At 44.1% G+C, this 22,603-nt stretch overlaps 1 protein-coding gene across 1 annotated transcript in view; it reads right to left on the reverse strand.

Annotated features, from left to right (window-relative positions):
• The window catches only part of pcdh15b (protocadherin-related 15b), a 564,355-nt gene that overhangs the window by 248,236 nt on the left and 293,516 nt on the right, over positions 1–22,603 (reverse strand). The window contains exon 18 of the mRNA XM_052027763.1: positions 12,081–12,209. Coding sequence (XP_051883723.1) covers positions 12,081–12,209 — 129 coding nt within the window. The remainder of the gene's footprint in view (positions 1–12,080; positions 12,210–22,603) is intronic.

Here is a 22,603-nt window from a genome sequence, read left to right on the forward strand (position 1 = left end):
GCCATAATAATGGCCAAGAAATGAAGCAACATTAGTAATTTGGGATACTGGGGGCATTTCAGTTGAAGCAGAGATGATTAATAAGAGACAATGTAGCAGAGAGGATTACTAAGAGACAATATAGCTTTAGCAGTGAAAGGGGCCATGAATTTCTAATGTGCATTTTATGTCTTCAGGTCATATCAACTGGCAATGAAGCAGTTTTCAAGTTTTATAATGCAGGAAATTTGGGTAAACAAAGTCCCACATACTGCAGATGACCAGACAACTTGTTTTTTTTAATGCATGTTAAATTGTTGGCCAACAGAAGAACCCTTCCTCCCCCCAACCTACCACCATCACTATGCTCGTCATTATAACGTAGGTTTCTAAAATTAAGGATTTTGATAAAGTAAGATGAAATGCTATTTCCCTTGATCGGAGAAGCAGCCAAAATTTTAAATGTGTCATTAAGAGAGTGAAGTAAGGAGAAATGCTAAAAACCTATGGAGGTTTGTTGGAACATGAAATGCTTTGCTACAGGGAGTAGTGGCAGAATAATTATTTTGATAAATTTGTTAAAAAAATTGACAAATATTTTAAGCTCGGGAAGGTACAGAATAATGGAGAAGGAAGAAACAGTTACTTCAGTAAGTAATTAGATAAGGCATGTGGGATCCAATGACTTATTTGCTCTAAACTAGTACAGCTGCTGCTTCTTGGTTCTTACTCTTAAACACATTTGGTTTCATTGTGAACTATCAGTAACAACCAGTGACAGACTGTGCTGGACAGGTTTCTCCCTCACACTTAGTGCAACTTCAAAGAGTCCTTTTAAAGAACTATAACAGGTATTTAAGGGCTATAAGATTCTTTAAATTACCATCCCCATGTCATCCCCCCTCCCAGATTTTATTCTTGCTAGAGTGTGAGTTTGCGGGTAGGACATCAATTGTGTTTGTTATTCTCAACACCTGAGGTTATTAGCCTCACTGGTAAGTGCCTTTTTGATCTCCCTTGGCCCAGTTCCACTTGCCTTTATCCACTCCAGACTCAGGTTACATACAAGGGAGTTCAGGCTAAATGTTCTGTTTCTTAAGAGAAAGGTAAACGTTCAAGAAATAGTCATAATTAGCAATTAGGGAGCTTGGCCTTGGAGGCTGAAGTAAATTTATGCTCAGATGGATGATTCAGGAATATTTGTCTTAAAGATTCTATGTGGGTTTACTTTAGCCATGTGCATTATTTTTAATCTACAAAGGCCACAGCATATTTACATGTGGACATGAACTTCAGGGATTCCCAGGTAAAGCATCTAACTTAAATAAGATCCATGTGCTACTAAGTGAGATCACTGGCTGCTTTCTCTGCAGGCTGTTGCTACATTTTCAAAATGCTTGATGATTTCTAGAGTTCTTTAAACTGTCTAATGTCATTAGTAAGTGCCATGGAAGGTAATGGAGGAATCTCTTCTGATTATGCATTAAAGAATTGCTCGCAGACATTGGGCGAATAGTAGGGATTCTCCAAAGAACAGAGCATGAATGAGACAATAAGGTGAGGGTGCCTAGACCCGGAGAAGCTGCAAGGGAGGAGGGGGAGGAGGAGAAGGAGGAACATTCCAAACTGGAGTCAGAGTGCTTAGGGAGCAATTCTCCAACGCGAACTTCATTGAGGAACAACACGAGAGATTTTGCACTTCAAAAAGGGTATCTTTACAGATACAAGCCACGGTAGTGTAGCGGTTAGCGTAACGTTATTGCAGCACAAGTGACCTGGGTTCAATTCTGGCCACTGTCTGTAAAGAGTTTATATGTTCTCCCTGTGTCTGCGTGGGTTTCCTCCGGGTGCTCCGGTTTCCTCCCACGTTCCAAAGACGTACGGGTTAGGAAGTTGTGGGCATGTTATGTTGGTGCTGGACGCGTAGCGGCTCTTGTAGGCTGCCCCCAGAGCACTCTATGCAAAAGGTGCATTTCACTGCGTGTTTCGATGTACATGTGACTAATAAAGAAATCTTATATCTTATAAGTCAGTTGCTGCAGCCACAATTGCAGCACCAAAGTAGGGCAGGAACTTCATTTCCAGAGGCTGGAAAAGTAACATGATTACAAACTTCGATCTGCCAGAGTCCTTCCAGTAACTATATGCAACGTCTCACAATATGTCATCTGTTGCCATATAAGTAAGGTCACTATTCTAAGAGTGCTGACTGTATTTCAATCTCTTTTGCCAGAAAGTAGCACACTAGACATGGATTGCAATCTTCCCTATGGTACAAGACACCATTAAGTGCATGCAAGGATTTGCAATAAGAAGTAATTCCATTCTCTCAACATCATGCTGGAATATGCAATGAGTGGTGCAGATCAAACTCTGGTCTCCAAGCAGCAACATGATGGCTTCATTCTATAATAGCCCACTATTTAAATGGCACTGGATTACCATTGCAGACAGGCCAGGGTGGGGGTTGGGTAAAAAAAGGCCATCTGCTGATAAACCCAGTGCAGAACCCATGTATACATTGGTAATATATTAGCTGCAGATGCTGGAAATCTGATATAAAAATAGGAAATAGTTCCACCTTGCTGCCAGTGTCATGCAGCTCCAACTGCCTTCGACTAGTTAATTGTTGCTGTTGCTAATTATAAAACATGTTCAGCAAGAGAGAAAGATGCATGTCTTTGAGATTCATGCAATATATCCAGGTTATATACCCTTTGAGGTTGAATAAGTAACAAAGTGTGCACGCTGTGTGCTGTGGGAACAAGGCTTGCAAATATTGCTGTGTAGGAGTATATGAAGGTTAAGAATGTCCTGTTTGATAGAACTGTTGGTCATTGAGTGATGTGAGTGTGATCCATTGAACAGTGACTCCTGCTTGCGGTGGACTTTGTGGGATATGACATTCTCTGACCTTTACTAAATAAATTTCTTGTGGCACCATGTCCAGATCCTTGAGGCTTGACTCATGCCATTGACTGGCAGAGCGATCTGCTCCCACTCACTGTGGAAAGTTTGTTGGAAAGCCGCTAAGGTAGATCACATCTTCCCTCCCACCACCCATCTACCCATGGTGACCTTTCACCTCTTTGCTTACCAAGAACCTGCTGCAGAATAGAACATCTGGGAGCCTCTCTTCACTGAGAGTTCCAGTATTCAAAGATAAAGCAATATTTACATTTGAAAACAATGAGAGTGCTTCAAAGAACAAAAGACTTCTATTTTGTGAAGAACAGGCCGGCTTTACGTTGTAGCGGCAAGCTTTATGTGATGCTCACTACTTATGATAAATGCAGCCAGTTTCAGTATGGTCAGCACTGGTTGGATCGAGAATCATGTAAGTGGTCAGGCAACTCAGAGTTGGTGTGATGCTTGCATCTTATGCAACACTTCTCATGAGGAAAGGTTGAACAGGCTTGTATCTGCTGGGTTAGGTGAGTGAGAGGGGACTTGATTGAAACATGCAAGATCTCAAGGTAGATGTGGAGAGGATGTTTCCACTACTGGGAGAATCTAGAAGTAGAGCTCACTGTTTAAAAATGAGAGAGTGCCCATTTCAGATAGAGAAACTTAAAGGGCCATGAGTCTCTGGAACTCTCTTCCACAAAGCAGAGTTTTGAATATTTTTAAGGAAAAAGTTGTTCGGTTGCAAGGGGGGTTGGTGAAAGTTTACCACAGGCATACTTGAATGCAAAGATCAGCTATAATCTTATTAAATAGCACAACAGGCTTCAGGGGTCGAGTGGCCTATTGCTTCATCTAATTCAGATGCTCGCATTACTTGGTGCGGTAGCATAGTGGTTAGCACGATGCTTTACAGCGCCAGTGACCCGGGTTCAAATCCGGCCACTGTCTGTAAGGAGTTTGTACGTTCTCCCCGTGTCTGCGTGGGTTTCCTCCGGGGTGCTCCGGTTTCCTCCCACATTCCAAAGACGTACAGGTTAGGAAGTTGTGGGCATGCGATGTTGGCGCCAGAAACGTGGTGACACTTGCGGGCTGCCCCCCAAAATCACTATGCAAAAAATGCATTTCACTGTGTGTTTCGATGTACATGTGACTAATAAAGATCTTATCTTATCTTATCCTCCACCAATTTACTCCTCCACCTTTCAAAAATTTCAGTAATCTCAGTTTTACCGCTTACCTTACTTTAGCCTTTACCCCCTTTCCATTACCTCACTATTCAAAAGGTTAATAATATCCCTAAGGATTTTCATCAACCAATTACTTTGCTCTTTTTTTCCCTTCATCTGTCTTATTTTTACCTACTCAAATTCTAAATTACATCAATTGTTTGGGTTCAAAGAGAAGAAAAATAATTGCAACAGAGAGGGAGAGAGAGAGAGAGAGCTGGGGGAGGGAGAAAGAGAGAGAAGGCAATAAACTGCCATACAAAAAGAATGAATAGGGTGCACAATATGTAAATTTTAAATCAGCTCAAGTCATCAATTACGTCAATTGCTCAACACTGTAGCAGCATATATAAACATAAAATGAGGCCTTACATAAAAGTAATTAAATAGAATCATCCTACACAAAATCCAATCAGCTATATAAGATATAGGAAGGGAAAACGACAATAAATACTAATTAAGAAATAAAATAACACATTAACTACAAGCCTTAAGAAAGACAATACATACCGAAGAATATTCACTAGAAGGACAAAAAATGAAATAAATTGCATCAATTATAATCAGATTAAGGTCAATTTGTGTACAATTATAGTGATGAGCAAAATTAATTTCATTAATTAGAAAATCTGCATGCAATTTAATCTATTTGATATTATGTCATTCCTTATTTTTAAATCAATATTCTATTCATTTTGTCTAACTTACAAAAACAATCTTCACCACTCAAAGGATAATCTGGCAAAATGGTTTGCTGACAATTGTAGCACTTACTGGAAATTCTACCTCAATATTGTTGATCTTCTTTGCAGCTTGCTCAGGAGCAGTTATGATAATCACTACATTGTATAATTGATGGCAGAAGCAGCTAATTGGCAGAATACAGGCATGCCTGAACCACCTTGCTGTTATGAAGGAGCTGGTGCCTCATAACTGGCCCAACAGTGAGTGAGGCTGTATTCTGCAGCAAGCTGAGACCATTGATGATGACCATATTTTCATACCTTCTCCTCCTTTTCACATCCTACTAAATCTCCTAACTCTTTCCACATTCTTGTCTCATTTAGAACAGACAGTGGCCAATGCTGCATCAAGGGGCATTTAAAACAACTAAATTTGACATTCAATGGTATTACCCTCACAGAATTCCCACAACACCAACATCCTAAGGATCACCATTGACCAGAAACTTAACTGTGACTATAAAAGCCTTGGTATCATTGCTTTAATGATTTATTTTGGAATCAGGATGTTGCTGGAAAGGTCAGCATTTATTGTCCAACCCTAACTGCCCTTGAGAAAGTGTTGGTGAGCTGTCATCTTGAATTGCTCTAATCCTTCTGGTGAGGGTATTCCCACAGTGCTGTTGGGTAGGCCATTCCAGGATTTAGACCCAGTAACGAAGAAGGAACAAGCATATATTTCCAAGTCAGAATGAAGTCAAAGTCAAAGTTGAGTTTATTGACATATGTACAAGTACACGTATGCACAAGTTCAATGAAAAATTTACTTGCAGCAGCATCACAGGCATATAGCATCAGATATACAACATGCACAAGAAAAACATAAATTAACAACATAAATTATACAAGAAGGAACACAATTAGAACAGAAAAAGAAAACAAAGTCCATTGTAGTGCAAATAGTGGTCACAGTGGTCATAGTGTTGCTATGCTGAGGTAGTGATTAGGGTTGTGCAGGTTGGTACAAGAACTGAATGGTTGAAGGGAAGTAGCTGTTCCTGAACCTGGCGGTGTGGGATTTCAGACTTCTGTACCTCCTGCCCGATGGTAGCTGTGAGGAGATGGCATGGCCTGGATGGTGGGGATCTTTGATAATAGGTGTTGCCTTCATGAGGCAGCGCTTCTTGTAGATACTACCAATGGTGGGGAGGGATGTGCCCATGACATATTGGTCTGAGTCCACTACTCTCTGCAGCTTCCTATGTTCCTGAGCATCCAAATTGCCATACCAGACCATGATGCAACCAGCCAGGGTAGTTTCTATATGACATGGAGGGGAACCTGCAGATGGTGGTGTTTCCAGCAACAAAACCCTTTGTCTTTCTTGGTGATGGAAATTGTGGTTTTGGTAGGTGCAAAATGGGTTTGATAGCTGGAGTCCATTTTGTAGATGGTGCATACTGCAGCTATGATGTGCTGGTGGTGCAGGAAATGAATGTTTAGTGTTGTGGATGGGAAACCAATCAAGCAGGATTATATGCCTGGATGGTGCAGGTGTCACTGGTGATGTTGAAGCTGCACCTATCCAGGCAAGTAGGGAATACTCCAATATACTCACTTATGCCTTGGAGATGGTGGAAAGGCTTTGGGTGTCAGGAGGTGAATTAATTACTGGAGGATACTCAGCCTCTTACCTGCTCTTCTTGCCACATGTTGCTCAGCAATGGTAACAGAATCAAATGTTAAGAATAGTCTGTCATGCCCTGCAGCATGTTGGTCATGAAGGAATTAAAATCTGCTAAACAGCTAACTGGTTTGAGTCAAGGACAGTGGAAGTAGGAGAAACAAATGTCTTTGTCATTTCCATGTGATAGAGGAAAGGAGCTGACATTCATTTGAGACTATTCTTGCAGCCACCATTTTGTGAGCTGTTTCGTGAACTGGTTCTTGCCTCCCGGTAATCTGCTAAACCAAAGTTTATTTCCAAATAAGGGGATGTTTGTGAAATGTTCTTTGGAAATATGTAAAACTGCAGACTAATGGATGAGCAGTCTGTATCTGTGAACTGAAGTAACCTGAGCCCAGCTTGAGCTGGCTGTAACTGGTTTGAATTGGCCTGACTCAAGGAAAAGAAGGAAATAACAAAAGAAACAAGTCCTTATTTGAGAGAAGAGCAATGAGGTAATGCTACCTGTAGCCTTGGGCTACAGCCAATGAAAGGGTGACACAGGCTAGCCAGGTAAACTAGAGCCAATGGAGTTGAAGTATAACAGTTCAGAACTGATCAGAAAAGAGAATAAGAATGAAGGATTTCGGATGTAGAGTAGCAAGAACTCCGGAGACTATCTATCACAAGGAAGACTCCCATGCCCGGGTCAGGGAGAAGGATCAATCATTTGGCCAGCGGGAGATCCCCTATTTCGGTGTTATAAGTTGAAATGGTGGTTCAGGTGGGTACTGGTACAGGAGGAACAATAGCATTTAATTTACGTGGATATTTACATGGATATAATAAAGTGAGAATTTTGAATTAATTAAAATTTGTGTAGTAATTTGCCTAACCTATGTTGTCGGTCAGGGGTCAACAAGCATGACTTATCCTCCTACACCCCAAGGCTTTTCCACCACCTGCAAGGGATATCTCTGAAGTGGGACAGAATGTTATCTATTTGCTTGGCTGAGTGAAGCTCCAACAACACTTAAGAGGCTTGACACTGTCGAGGGCAAAGCATGCCTCTAGGTTGGCACTCCATCTATCCTCCAAACATTCGTTCCCTCCAACAATGGTGCCCCACAGATGCACTTTGAGCCATCTGAATGTACTGCAACCACACATCCAGGCGACTCCACCAGAACCTTTCAAACCCGCGACTTCTACTCCATGAAGAAGCCAGGCCAGCAGCTGCAAGGGATCCAATAATTTTCTCTTCACTTTACACACCAGCCTGGCTTTTAAATATATCGTGACTCTTTCATTGTCACTGGGTCTAAATCCTGGAACTGCCGCTCCTACAGCATTTTGGGAGTATCTTCACCAGAAGGACTGCAGCAATTCTAGAATGTGGCTCATCACCATCGCCTCAAGGGTAATTAAGGAAAGGCAAAAATGTTGGCTATGTCAGTGATGCTCATATCCCAAAAAATGAAAGCCTCCCATGAGTCGTTCTGCAGCCATATTAGGAAGGGCCCAATGGTTAATGCACTCATGCCTGGGAGTAACTAGGCATTGTAGACGTCTTAAAGTCAACATAAAATTCCTGAGCTCCTGACACTCCTTGTAGACATTATCCACGGTAACTAGCACTAAATGCATTACACCGCAGTGGCCATGCTATCTGCTCACCATCAACAATTTGGTTCAATTGATTTCAATGGAACGAAATTTCGGCAGTAGAGAGGAACATGCAGGCAGTGGTGTGGCTGGCCCAGGGTGATTTTCTATAGTGGTCTAGAAAGCAACAAACACTTCAAATCTACATTCCATAGATATTGACTAATTGCTCATCTGTAAGTGGCCTGATTCCTTTAAATGGCACCATTTGGGGTTTCCTTCCTGCTGCTAAACATTATATTCTGCATGCATATTGAGCACATGACCTTAGAGGCATCAATGTGTTCTGATTTGGTAACACTAGCACTAAATTAGTGTTGCACACTGATGTCCAGCGCCGTCTGCCTTCTCTAAATACTTCTGGCATTCAAGAGCACTGCCGATGTCAGTACTCTTACCACATTGGCAGACATCACAAATATGTACACGCATCTCATACACAAAATTCAATTCAAATTGGTGCAGGTATTCCTCGATTTATAAATATTCTATTTACAGACTTGCTACTGAACATTTCAGGTCATTGCTTTACAAATATACTTCTTGCTAGAGTGTACAGTGCACCTATCTTTGCCAATAGAGAGGCACTGTGCCAAAACATCCATGATGGATTTCACCAAGTCTTTTTGATTGACAGAATTTCTCTTAAAATATTTTCCAGAAATTCATCCTTTTTGTTCACTGAGGAACTGCTGCACCTGTTCAAATTTTGCACCTCCTACCTCCCAACATTAAACTGTTTATTTTGATACGAATGAACAAAACTCTCTGTGTATAATTCATTAGAGGTCATTGTATCCCTTGGACTGAGATTTGCAACAGTGGAACTAATGGTATTTATGTGCATGAATACCCACCATCAAGATTCATGCATGGAAACAGAGGTCTTGACCCTGCTGGCTGTACGTCACCAGTAATTTCTTGACTATATTCTAATATTGGACCCCTCATGAAGTCTACACGCAAAACACAAACTTGCAGTGATTCCCCAGCACTTACACTGAGGATATCTATTTGATATTCCTGCATCAGGTGTAACTCAGTGGACAGATATCCTCAATGTAAATTGCTAACACCGGTGCAGAAACAAGAATTCTAATCATTTAACTGGAGAGTAATGGCTGTGAGAGAGGCAGATAAATATTAGTTCATTTATAGTTCTCTGAGTTAATTTAGTTAAATATTTTAACAGTTTTAAAGTGTTGTGCTTTATTTCTTCTCCAATGTTGTAAATGTTTCTGAACTGAGGTTTGACAGCAAGCTAAACCGGGCTTAGAAAGCTGCCAAAGTTCTTAGCTGTTTTGAGGGGCTTGTTCTGAAAGTCTCCACTTCTCCCTCTGAACCCGCCCACATCTTCCCATAACCTCCCAGACTATCAACTGTCTCCCCCAATATGAAGGCCTAACATGGCGCTGATCCAAATAGGGCAAAATGCAATATGGGACACAGTGCAAGAAGTCAACAGCCACAAAGCATGCCTCTCACGTTGCAGAGTATATTTGTCATGTTTAGAAATACTTCCAGTTACAATGTTGATTCATGAATCTTACTTAAATACTCCACATTACAATTCCACTGTGCAATATTTGCGATGCATTGATTAATGAGTTCAGTTAATTATTTTAACAAAATACAATGTTCGGATGATAAGCAAAATGTTTTCATGCAATTGTGTTTCCTGTATGGATTTTCAGCCACTTGCCTACTGACGATAATATCAGATCTTCTGTTGTTACAAAGTGCTTCAATTTCAAATAAAATTTCTGACCACAAGCGAGATACACATTACAATGAAAATCAATTAAAATCTAATTTTAAAAGTTTAGTGTAATTCAGTTTTATGGTGGGACCAAAACCATTTCAACATTTCACAGCCAAAACATATGCCTAGAAATTGGACTTAAGGCAGTTTTGGTTAATGCACCAAAAGGTTGTTGTTTAGAGCATTAACTCTGAGTTTTTCTGGCAAACACATCACAAAATTTGGCAAAAACATCTGTAAAATTACACTAAATATTTTGCAATTTTATGGTAAAATGGAACCTGCGCTGCTTTATGCAACTTCATTCGGTGTGTTTGGATACACATTGCTGTGCACAAATCCCACAAGGAAATCAGGCCTTCACAAGATCACAAGACAAGGGAGCAGAAGCAGGCCATTCGGCCCATCGAGTCTGCTCCAAGGAAAGGGAAATAGAAATGAGAAATGGGGAATGGGGGAAGAAAAAAAAACTATTCTAATCCCAATTTCCGGCCTTATCCCCATATCCCTTGATATCCTGACTATTTAGATATCTATCTATCTCCTCCTTGAACGCCCCCACTGATCTGGCCTCCACTGCTGTACGTGGCAAGGAGTTCCACAAATTCACCACCCTCTGGCTAAAGAAATTTTTCCTCATCTCTGTTTTGAAACTGTACCCTCTAATTCTAAGATTGTGCCCTCTGGTCCTGGACTCACCCACCAAGGGAAACAGCCTAGCCACATTTACTCTGTCCTTTCCTATCAATATTTTAAATGTCGCTATGAGGTCCCCTCTCATTCTTCTGTACTCCAGTGAGTACAGTCCAAGAGCCGACAAACGCTCCTCATACGCAAGCCCTTTCAGTCCTGGAATCATCCTCGTAAATCTCCTCTGAACCCTCTCTAATGTCAGCACATCCTTCCTAAGATGTGGGGCCCAAAACTGCGCACAATATTCCAAATGAGGCCTCACTAGTGCCCCGTAGAGCCTCATCAACACTTCCTTACTTTTATACACTATACCTCTCCCCAGCAAGCATGGAAAGCAGCAAGGCACATAACGGTGGCAAGGGTTTACATAGGGGAAAAGGAAAGGAAGAGAGCACCGCAATTCACCTAGCATAATGTGGAGCTGCTAATTAATGCCATAGTCCTGTGGTCCAGCGGGGCCAGGAGACTTTACAATGAATGACAACGTAGGCTCAGGCTTGTAAAGGCAGCCACGACCAAGAGATGTGACCTCCTCAAGAGATGTGACCTGTGACAGGGCCACCATTGTGTAAGCAGGTGAGTAGGGAGGTGCTTGGCTGCAGCTGCATTCCTGTAACATGGAGCAATAGAGGTAGATAAACTGTCCTCTCAAAAAGGTGCCCTCTCTTATGCAGCAATGAGCAGTGAAATGGGAAGCAGGACAGAGACTTACCGCAGACTCATGGAAAGATCCTACACTAAGGAAGTTGCCAGGCAAGGTGATCTTGACCTTGGTGGAGAGAGTAGTCCTGACATGGGAGCATGGACTAGGTCACATCTCTTGGTCATGACTGCTTTTGAAAGCCTGAGTCTACAAAGACATTCATTGTCAGAGACGTCTATGCAGGAAATGATGCTTCAATAGACAATTTGGGAATTGGATTTTTTTTTATAGGCATGTATTTGTCTCTTGGAACAGGGTCCCCAACTCAGCCTGTGTGGCCAATTATCAGCCTATCAATTCCTCCAGTAAGAGGGAGCTCCATTGGAGGGAATAAAGAGGTCTGCATGAATAATTGAGCAATTAGACATAGGTTACACCCACAGTTGGTTTCAATAGAGTCTGTGGGCTCTGGATAGTGTTTGAGAAGTTACCACATGGCCAGACAAATGTCAGCAGTGTACCTTAAAACCACAAACAAAGCTGCAAAGTGGTGCATTGTATTCAAGATGAACTCTGAGTAAATGGCAAGTGTTCGTTGAACAGAGAAAGCTCATATTATGGCATCAATAAAGAAAAGGGAAATGTGCACAGTGATATTATCAGTACGTGAACTACCTCCAAGATTGTTTTCTGTGCAAGAGCAGCTCACATGCGGAGGCCAACAGGCCGTATTTCTAATGAAAACTGACGCAATCCCTTAAATTCATACACCAAATATCTTTCAGCACAAAAATCAAGTTTCTAATTGGTTCAATTTCCAGGGAATTATTTGTAAAAAGAGTTCACACTGTCTTACCCTGACTTGTCCAACGTAGATGTTTGCTTCCTCCTCTAATACAGTGAAATTCTTAAGAAAGATGGCATCAAACTTTGGATCGTTATCATTCACATCAGTAACCATAATGTTGACGGTAGTTGTGGAAGTCTGAGGAAAGAAAAGCTGTTTTCAACAGTGATCACTCCCTGCAGACTACAATTTGAAGGCACATGAAAAAATATGAAGACTATTTATGCATCTCTCTACTTCAAAAAAATACAAAAATTATTTCTTTAAGCAGTTGGCATTACAAAGCTGTTATTGGCATAAACATGAAGTGTGAAAGTCATTTATAATGTGCCCTTTTAAAATTTGCAAATACTTCCCTGCATAATCACAAGCAGAAAAAAAATTGAGATAATTAATCAAACCCTCCAGTGAATCATGTCCAGGTCTACAGTGGTGTCTGTAATTTTTTTTCTAAATATATATACATATAATTTGCAAAACATTCCTGACTTTCTGGTTCTGGTTCATTAACTCTTCCAAACCTGCTCTCAGAATATTAATGGATTACAATTGACAACGAAAAGAGTGATAGCTTTCTTTAAGGTTTATTTCAACTAAGCACCAATTTAAGAAACTTTGGAACCATTAAAATCTTTCAATTTGCAATCTTTGTATTGCTGGCTTGTGTAAATTATTTTACAAGCTCCTCAAAGCAATCTACTCTCTGCTGGTGCCTCTTGAAATAGCATATGAGCTCGGTTTAATTTATATAACATGTTGCAATTCAGAAAGTTTCAGAAGAACAATGCACAAAATGTTTTGAATACTTAAGCTATATTTTTCTTCACAAGAAACCAACTATGATGTTTTCCATTTCAGAACTAATTACAGTTATTTTCTCTAAACCTCTAACTCAGCGTGTCAATCATCAGCTATTCATGGCCAATCAATTGCCTAAACTCTTCTGAAAGATGTCTTTTAGTCAGAACCTGGAAAGTGATTGCTTCAAACAATAAACCAAGCACATCAGTATTTCACCTTTCCAAAAGTTAGGTTGATGATTTCCATGCATGGCACTTCTTTCTATGAAACCACACAACATCAGGAATCTGATCTACAAGATACCTTGGAAATCAATCCTTGTACTATTACTTGTTCCGTTGGAATAATCAACAATGCTTGTCTATATTTTTGCTAAGTCATCATTTTTTAAAGGTTGCAAACACCTTTCCTGGTCCCCTTGGGCCATACAACAACTGAAAGTGGAACTGCTGATACGTCAATCACTTGGAATTTCACCTTGAAAACCAATGCAGTTCTTGCTCTGCTCTGTGGTTTTTGATGTGAATGCAGCAGACAGTATGGCTCAGTAAGGATTTCTGTACTGAAGCACAGTCACTTTACACATTGTTCCAAACTGAGGTTCAGGTAGAAGAAATATGTACTGAACACTTTGGGTAAATAGACCCGTTCCTTGACAGCACTTTTATTCCCCATTTTCTTCCTAGTAGTTGTCTCGCACTGCATGGTTGCTGCTTATTCTTCTTGTCACCTGTACCTATATGCACACATTGATGAGTAATAACTAATGCAGAAGCCATACATCACCAAAAAGTTCACAAGAAAATGCCACACCATTCCTCATAGGATTTCATAATTTGAAAAGATATGGAAAGCATAATACTCCCTGCAATCAGTAAAAGCCAAAAAGAAAATTCAACCAGCAACTGATCAATGAGTGGTTGATGACCCCCTTAAATAGGGCTGGTCCTTCCAGCTCCTGAACATGTTCAGCCCATGACTATTTCAGAGAGAATGTTAATGGTAGCATTCAACTCCAAATTGGCCCTCTAGTGCCAAATCAGTATTGCATGTAAATTAATGCCATGATCTCCCAAATCTGCATAGTACCAGCCAGAGATCAGCGTGCAAGCTAATTAGCTCTCACCAATTGGGGATCCAGTAGGACTTGTACCACAACAATGTGCACCACCATAGATGAACTTTGGAACCCAAACTGCATGCAAACAGCAGACCCAACCATCCAGGTTTCACACTGCAGAATGTTATATGATCCACTGACATGTGATTCAAGAGCAATGTTGCAGCACCATAAGCATTGATATCTACTTCTACAATCAATCAGAGCAAATTCTGCATAACTACTGTTTGGGGACCTTGGCGCACATCAAAATATGCTCCTGTGGCGACTCACCTTACTGGTATCAACCTGGCTCCTGAGATCGCGAGCATCATCGGAGGCCCCAACCCAAGATGGCGCGGGGCCCTCCTTCTTCACCATCGTTGGGCTAGGAAAGCCCGCGTGTGGGAAGGTCAGGTGACCCGCGCATGACGTCAGCGCGGGAACTGAAGCGTGGGAAGAGTTTCGGTATTTAAAGGCGCACCGCGCCCCTGTCGAGCAAACGACTTCTGACTCCAAGCAACAGACTCCGTGTCTTTATTCTATAGTAGTGTAGCTAGCCGCTACATCAGTGACCCCAACGGGCCCAAACGTTTTTGGACCTACGATGTCTGTGCAACAACAGGTACAGGCAATAGCCCTTAAGCTGCCCACCTTTTAGACCCTCCGGCCACGTGTGTGGTTTGACAAGGCTGAGGCCCAGTTCCAGATTCGCCAGGTCACCGGGGATGACACCAAGTACTACTACGTGGTGAGCGCCCTCGACCAAGACACTGCAGCCCAGGTCAAGGACTTCATCCAGGCACCCCCGGAGGAGAAGTATGATAAGTTCTAGACCCTCCTTCTTGAGACTTTCGGCCTTTCCCGATGCGAACAGGCCTCCTGCCTCCTCCACCTTGATGGGTTGGGTGACAGACCCCCCTCTGCACTCATGAATGAGATGTTGGCTCTGGCAGACTGCCACAAACCCTGCCTGATGTTCAAGCAGGCCTTTCTAGAGCAGTTACCCGACGACATCCACCTGCTTCTGGCGGATGCCGACTTCAGCAACCCCCGGAAGGTGGCTGCCCGGGCGGATGTCCTTTGATGGGCGAAGAAGGAGAGCGGGGCGTCTGTCCAGCGCGTTGTTCACGCCACGTACCCAGTGGCCCAGCAGGCCAGACCCAGCAATCGACCGCACCCCACCCGCCACCAGTCTGAGACACTGACCGACCAATGGTGTTTCTACCACCAGCGGTGGGGCACAGACGCCCGCAGGTGCCGACCACCATGCAGGTTTCCGGTAAACGCCAGGGCCAGCCGCTGCTGATGGCTACGGCAGCTGGCCACCCGGATAGCCTCTTGCATGTGTGGAACAGGCGTTCTGGCCATCGTTTCCTGCTAGATACCAGGGCCGGGGTCAGCGTCATGCCTCCCAACAGCCATGAGACTCGTAACCGCACACCAGGACCCGCCCTCAGAGTCGCCAACGGCAGCACCATCCGGACCTTTGGCACCCATTCAGTGCAACTCCAGTTCGGCACCAGCAACTTTACCTGGAAATTCACCTTGGCCGCCGTTGCGCAACCACTCCTCGGGGCAGATTTCCTTCGCGCCAACGGTCTGCTGGTTGACCTGCGGGGTAAGCGTTTGGTACATGCCAGGACCCTCCAAACGTTCTCGTTGGCTGAGTCCAAGCTACCGGCCCCACACCTCAACTCCGTCACTGTGTCGATCAACGAGTTCGCCAGGGTCCTGGCAGAGTTCCCATCTGTACTAACGCCCCAGTTCTCCACCACCTTGCCCAATCACGGCGTCCAGCATCACATCCCCACCCAGGGCTCACCCCTCGACGCCCGCGCCCGACAGCTACCCCTGGACAAGCTCCGCCTCGCGAAGGAGGAATTCAAGAGGATGGAGGAGCTGGGGATCATCCGCAAGTCGGACAGCCATAGGCCTCTCTGCTACACATGGTCCCCAAGGCAGCCGGAGGCTGGCGACCCTGCGGCGATTACTGACACCTGAATGACATAACTACCCAGGACTGATACCCCATGCAGCATATTCAGGACTTCGCTGCCAACCTGCACGGACGGTCCATACTTTTCTAAGGTCGACCTCGTCCGCGGCTATCGTCAGATCCCAGTGCATCCGGACGACATTCCAAAGACAGTGCTGATCACACCTTTCAGCCTCCTTGAATTCGTCCAGATGCCCTTTGGCCTCAAGAACGCTGCTCAGTCCTTCCAACGACTGATGGATGCGGTCGGGCGCCACCTTGACTTCGTCTTCATATACCTCGACGACATCTTGATTGCCAGCAGCAGCCGCCAGGAACATCTCACGCACCTCCGCCAACTCTGTTCTCACCTGAGGGATTTCAGCCTGACCGTCAACACAGCCAAATGCCAGTTCGAGCTTGAGACAATCGATTTCCTGGGCCATCAGATCGACAAACACGGCGCCTCGCCCCTGCCTGCGAAGGTCGACACCATCCGCCACTTCGCCAGACCCACCTCCATCAAGGACCTGCAGGAATTTCTCGGTATGGTAAACTTTTATCTCCGGTTCATACCATCCGTGGCCTGTATCATGCGCCCGTTGTTTTCTCTCCTGTCGGGCGGAAGCAAGGACATTGTTTGGTCAGAGGAGGCTGACACCGCGTTCGTCGAAACCAAGCAGGCCTTGGCGGACGTGGTCATGTTGGTGCATCCTCGTACGGACGTCCCGACTGCCCTCACGGTCGACGCCTCCAGCACAGCAGTCGGAGGTGTTCTAGAGCAGCTCATCGAAGGGCGTTGGCAACCGCTGGCGTTCTTCAGCAGACACCTTCAACCACCAGAGCTCAAATATAGCACCTTCGACTGCGAACTGTTGGCGTTGTACCTACCCATCAGACACTTCCGATACTTCTTAGAGGGCAGGCCGTTTACCGCTTTCACGGACCACAAGCCGTTGACCTTCGCTTTCAACAAGTCTCAGATCCCTGGTCAGCACGGCAGCAGCGGCACATCGTACATCTCAGAGTACACCACTGACATCCGCCATCTGTCCGGGATAAAGAATGTGGTCGTGGATGCACTTTCATGGCCCACCATCCAAGTTTTGTCCCAGGGGGTGGATTTCAGCGCCTTGGCGGAGGCACAACAAATGGACATGGAGATGCCCAGCTATCGCACCGCAGTCTCGGGCCTGCAACTGCAAGACCTACTGATAGGCCCCGGTGAGCGCACCCTGCTCTGCGATATCTCCACTGGTAAACCCCGCCCCATCGTTCCAGCTGCCTGGTGTCATTGGGTGTTTGATTCCATCCATGGCCTGGCACACCCATCCATCCGGACTACTGTCCAGATGGTGTCCGACAAGTTCGTCTGGAATGGCCTGCGTAAACAGGTTTCCAAATGGGCCCGGTCCTGCACACACTGCCAAACCTCAAAAGTACAGCAGCAGGTCAAGGCCCCCCTGCAGGACTTTCAACCTACCTGTCGGAGGTTCGACCATATCCATGTCGACCTTGTCGGTCCCCTCCCAGTCTCCCAAGGAGCATGGTACCTCCTCACGATTGTCGACTGCTTTACCCGCTGGCCCGAAGCCATTCCCCTCACGGACACCTCCACCCAGTCCTGCGCACAGGCCCTTTTGTCATCTTGGGTGGCCTGTTTCGGTCTCCCGGCCCATATCACCTCAGACAGGGGAGCTCAATTCACCTCCGGCCTGTGGTCTGCTGTCGCCGACTTGTGGGGTTCCCAGATCCACCTCACCACTGCCTATCATCCGCAATCCAATGGGCTGGCGGAGAGGTTCCATCGACACCTGAAGTCGGCACTCATGGCCCGCCTTAAGGGGCCCAACTGGGTGGACGAACTCCCCTGGGTCATGCTGGGGATATGTACCGCGCCAAAAGAGGACCTGCATGCCTCATCCGCGGAGATGGTCTACGGAATGCCCTTGGTCGTCCTGGGCGAGTTCCTACCAGCCCCTCGGGGGCCAGAGGAAGAACCTGCTGCGACGCTCGACCGGCTGCGCGAGCGGCTTGGCAACCTGGCCCCGATAGCCACCTCGCGACACGGACAGGCCCCGACCCGTATGCCGACGTCCCTCCGAGACTGTAAGTTTGTCTTTGTCAGGAGGGGCGCGCACCGAACACCGCTGCAGCGGCTGTACAAAGGGCCTTTCCGGGTCGTCAAGAACAATGGGTCTACGTTTGTGCTGGACATTGGGGGGCACAAAGAGGTTTTTACAATTGACCGGCTGAAGCCGGCTTCATTTAGACCTGGACCAACTGGTAGCGGTCCAGCGAGCACGACACAGGGGCAGGCTACCCAAGTCATAGTTTATTTAATTCTGGCTTTCGTGACGCTATCGCCGGTTCTGGGGGTGGGGGGCGGGGGGTTGGTTATGTGGCGACTCACCATACCGGTATCGAACCGGCTCCCGAGATCGCGAGCATCATTGGAGGCCCTGACCCAAAATGGCGCGGGGCCCTCCTTCTTCTCCATCGCTGGGCTAGGAAAGCCCGCATGTGGGAAGGTCGGGTGACCCGCGCGTGACGTCAGCGCGGGAACTGAAGTGCGGGAAGAGTTTCGGTATTAAAAGGCACACCGTGCCCCTGTCGAGCAATCGACTTCTGACTCCAAGCAATAGACTCCGTGTCTTTATTCTATTGTAGTGTAGCTAGCCGCTACACTCCAACGTTGTGATAGTGGTATTTTTGTGTATAGTGCTTGGAGTTAAACAGCATATAAACAATCCTGCAGGCTTAATCCTAAGAAGCATACATATATAGATACTCTGATCTCATTATTGCAGAATCGTAAAAATCTACAGCATAAAGGCCATTCAGTCCATCTAACCCATGGTGGCCAAAGTGAACTTCAGGTTAATCCCACTTCCCATCCCTTGGTCCATTACCTTGCAGGTTATGGCTGTTCTATTGATCATCTTGGTACATTAATAATGTGGTGAGAGATTCTGCCTCCACCACCGCTTTCGGGCAGTGAATTCCAGACTCCTCCTCCTGAGAGGAGGAGGAGTCAGACACCACTCACTGAGAGGAATTTATTTTCCTGAGTTCTCCTGTTACTCTTCCACCGATTGCACATCTTAAGAAGGGGATAACAGCACGACATTCAAAACCGCTTAATACACTGAGAATACTATGGTAAGTACAGCTGAATAATGGCCTGTGCCCAGAATCTTTACTGGAAATATCTCAAGCACTTTCTGCTGAAGCAGAGTAAAATGATGTAGGGTACCTATACAGGAAGGGCTCTCCAAGCTATGGGAGAGATTAACTGTTGGGGTGCTAGTACAGACAGATTGATCCAATTATCTATTGTGGTTATGAGCCTGAGAAGTGCACCAGCCATCATGGACGTGAATTGGATTGTCTACTTGGACTATGTGTTAAAGAGAACTGCAACATCGGCCAGCGAAGGTATCCAGAGGCCACTTGCGCTGTGAGGTGCAGTGGCCCCCACAAAATAAAGAACAGTGGGTCAGGTGGGCTTTGGAGGAGTCATGAAATCTGTAGTTACAGGTAAGGGAAGACCAGGGTCACTCGCCACAGCTGTAATGGTGGTTTTGGCAAATGACAGTTTGATGGCTACTGTTTCACTACCAAGAGGGAATTTAATTTAGAATGAGAATATGGCAAAGATAGGTGGTTTTGTTCGCAAGGGCAAGTATTGTGATGAAGATACAAGTGGTGATGCATTGAACTCATTGTAAATGGAATTCAATGATAATCCATCTGTCGAGGAACCTAAAGCTCAGGCCAAAGGGTGAGCAATGCAACTAACTGCAAGATCTTCCAAGAGAGCAAAATGCGAGAGGTTGAGTCAATTCAATAACAGAGTGCATGCTAAGAAGATTGAGAAAAGATCAAGTAACATAGACCCAAGGGTTCTGGCAAAACTACATGGCAGAGAATGGGAATGTAATATTCCCAGAAATCAATGGTAATGTGAGTTGGCAATATCAACATATATAACAGTTTGTGCTTTCCTTGACATAAGGAGAATATGAAAAGCAGTTTTTGAAAGTGAGGTATTTGCGGCACTGACTGTTTGGGTATCAGCCAATAAGGGATGGGCACGTGTCCACCTCTCTGCAGGGCAGCAAGTAAAACAAGTATTGTATTATGATGCCAGTGAAAGATACTGGAATGGAAGCAACTGCAGAGGCCACCACAACGTTGCAAAGCAACCCTGCAACAAAGCAGCCAGAGAAGCACACCAGGATGAGATATCCCCACGTGAGGGACAGTCCATTCAGAGCATTCTGTCCAGAGTGTCACTTAGACAACGATTTAGGATTTTCAGAGCAATGAGAAATCATGCAGCGCTGGAGATGAAACACTTCAGAGGAAGAGCCTGTGATATGTCTGGACAGTGCATTAGTTCATTGGAGTGCTGGGACAAGTGTGCCAGTGCAAGGATCCACAGGTAAGGTGGAAGGTGAGTAACTTGGCATGAGGTGCTGTAGCAAGGTCAGTTAGTTGACTGCCTTCAGTAATGGATGTTTTTCTTTGGTAGCTTTATCCGTATGATTTGCCTCTGCGAATAGCAACACAGACACTACTATGAGGAAGATTTTTTATTGACTTTCCACCAGTTAACTAGGAGGGTGCCATCACCTTTATACATAGCTGAATGAGCAGCCCCCTTCCCTCTGACTTCCCTCATACGTTTTAAATTTGTGCATGATATAAAATTGCCATCAGTTTACCTGCCTGGCCATAGTCTTGGTAATTAGTAATTGGCATAAACAATCTACTAAGTCAGTACTTGAGTTAGAAGTGCATGTTTATCAAAATGAAAAGCTCTGGTTGCTGGTCCAAATATAACAATACCAAAAATGGTGCAGTTACTCAAGAGCAAGACAAATGTGATAGAGGCTGACAATGGGAGGAAGTGAAAAAAAGAAAAACCACAGGGAGATGGTTAAAAAATGCAGGAAGGACTACACATTACAATGATAGATATCTCAAAGGAACAAAGATTCTGTCATGCTAGGAGACATGCAACTTGTCCAGAAAGAATAATAAATAAATCATACCTCTGCATTATGCTAGGCAAGTTGATTCTCAGTGGGATAGAAAGATAAATCAATCTAAGGATAGATCAGTCTGAAAATAAGCTATACTAACTTTCCCACAGAAAATATTCAAAAAAATGCATTTGTGTTTATTCCTAACTGAAGTCCGAATCATGCATTTAAAGCACATTGCATGTCCATGTGCAAATAAACACAAGTGGTCTTTACTTCAGTTAAATAAAAACCTGATCCTCGCAAAATGGGCTGTTGATCAAAATTATACTACAATCAATCTCGTTGCACTGAATTTCTGAACTAGACGTTACTTACAAAAATTCTAATTCAAGCATGAAAGGTTTCCAATTATTTCATTTTAATATTCAGCATGAAATGCAGAGAATCCACAGGAATGATGACAACACAGTTTAGATTCAGTTAATGTAGAAGTGTAATGTAAATGTGTGGCACATACTCCCAGGGAAGCATTAGCAGATGACTGGATCAGCAAACTTTGGACAGAATAAATTATGTATTGAATGAAAATAAAGTGACGGAAGGGGATGAGGGATATTATGAGGCATGATTTTTCTCAAACTAGACACCTGAAACCAAGCAGATTAATGATAATGGCCCTTTTTATTCCTGTCATTTGCTGCTAACAGAAGTTGAAACATTGTTGGAAAGTGCCAATTTTATTTCTAGATTTAACTGCCAAATGATTAAGTTGATCACGGTAGAAATTAAGTAAATTAGCTAACTTAGTTGCCACAAACTCTGATCCAATGCTATTGGGATAAATGCTCGTCTACATTGTGACTTTGATGCCTACAAAAAGAATTAGCCACCATGCAAATAATGTTTACTTGATTAACAGCAAAAAAAAGAGAACTTTTATTATGCCTTATGTCTACATAACAACTGCTGAAAGAAACCCTGAAGTAAATAGCATTGAAAAGCTGAACCAAACCATCTTTGGCTTCAAGGAAGGACTTTCTCACAATGTGGCTATTCTTCTACTTTACTAACTGAATTATTTTAAACATTGTGGCTGCAAAAGCAAAACTCCACTGTTAAGGAAGCAATAAAAAGCACCCCACAATGCTGTTCTGATCAATATGCTTCCAGGATGCAGCAACTGTACGTTTCACATTGTTTGTAATTTGAAAGCTCCAGGAGCTTGACTTCAGAGCTTCCTAAACAACAAGAACCTTCACTTTGTATCCTGAAAATAGTCAGGAAAGCAGTGATGATTCATATAAGTAAGTAAAACTCTCAGCAGTTATAATCTCACAGGCAGCTTGGACCTTTTGGGTCACTTATGAAAGAAATGTGATTTCCATGCCTACCACTGTACTCTCTCTCGATCAGCTTTGGAAGTATTTGTCCCATTCCAGAGATTTAAGTGAAAAAAAATTACATCGTCTTACAGTGTGGTTCTGAAGATATGTTATACTGTCAGGTGCCTTTTCTCAGACAAGTCATTAAACTGAAGTCTTTTCTGCTTACTCAAGTGGAAGCAAAAGATCCTGCAAAATTCTATTGAAGATGAGCAAGCGAGTGACATCAGTGTTGAAGCTAATAATTATTCCACACTTAGAAAAACTGGTTATTATTA

Source organism: Pristis pectinata, chromosome 12, assembly GCF_009764475.1.
Source record: "Pristis pectinata isolate sPriPec2 chromosome 12, sPriPec2.1.pri, whole genome shotgun sequence".
Lineage (NCBI taxonomy): Eukaryota > Metazoa > Chordata > Chondrichthyes > Rhinopristiformes > Pristidae > Pristis > Pristis pectinata.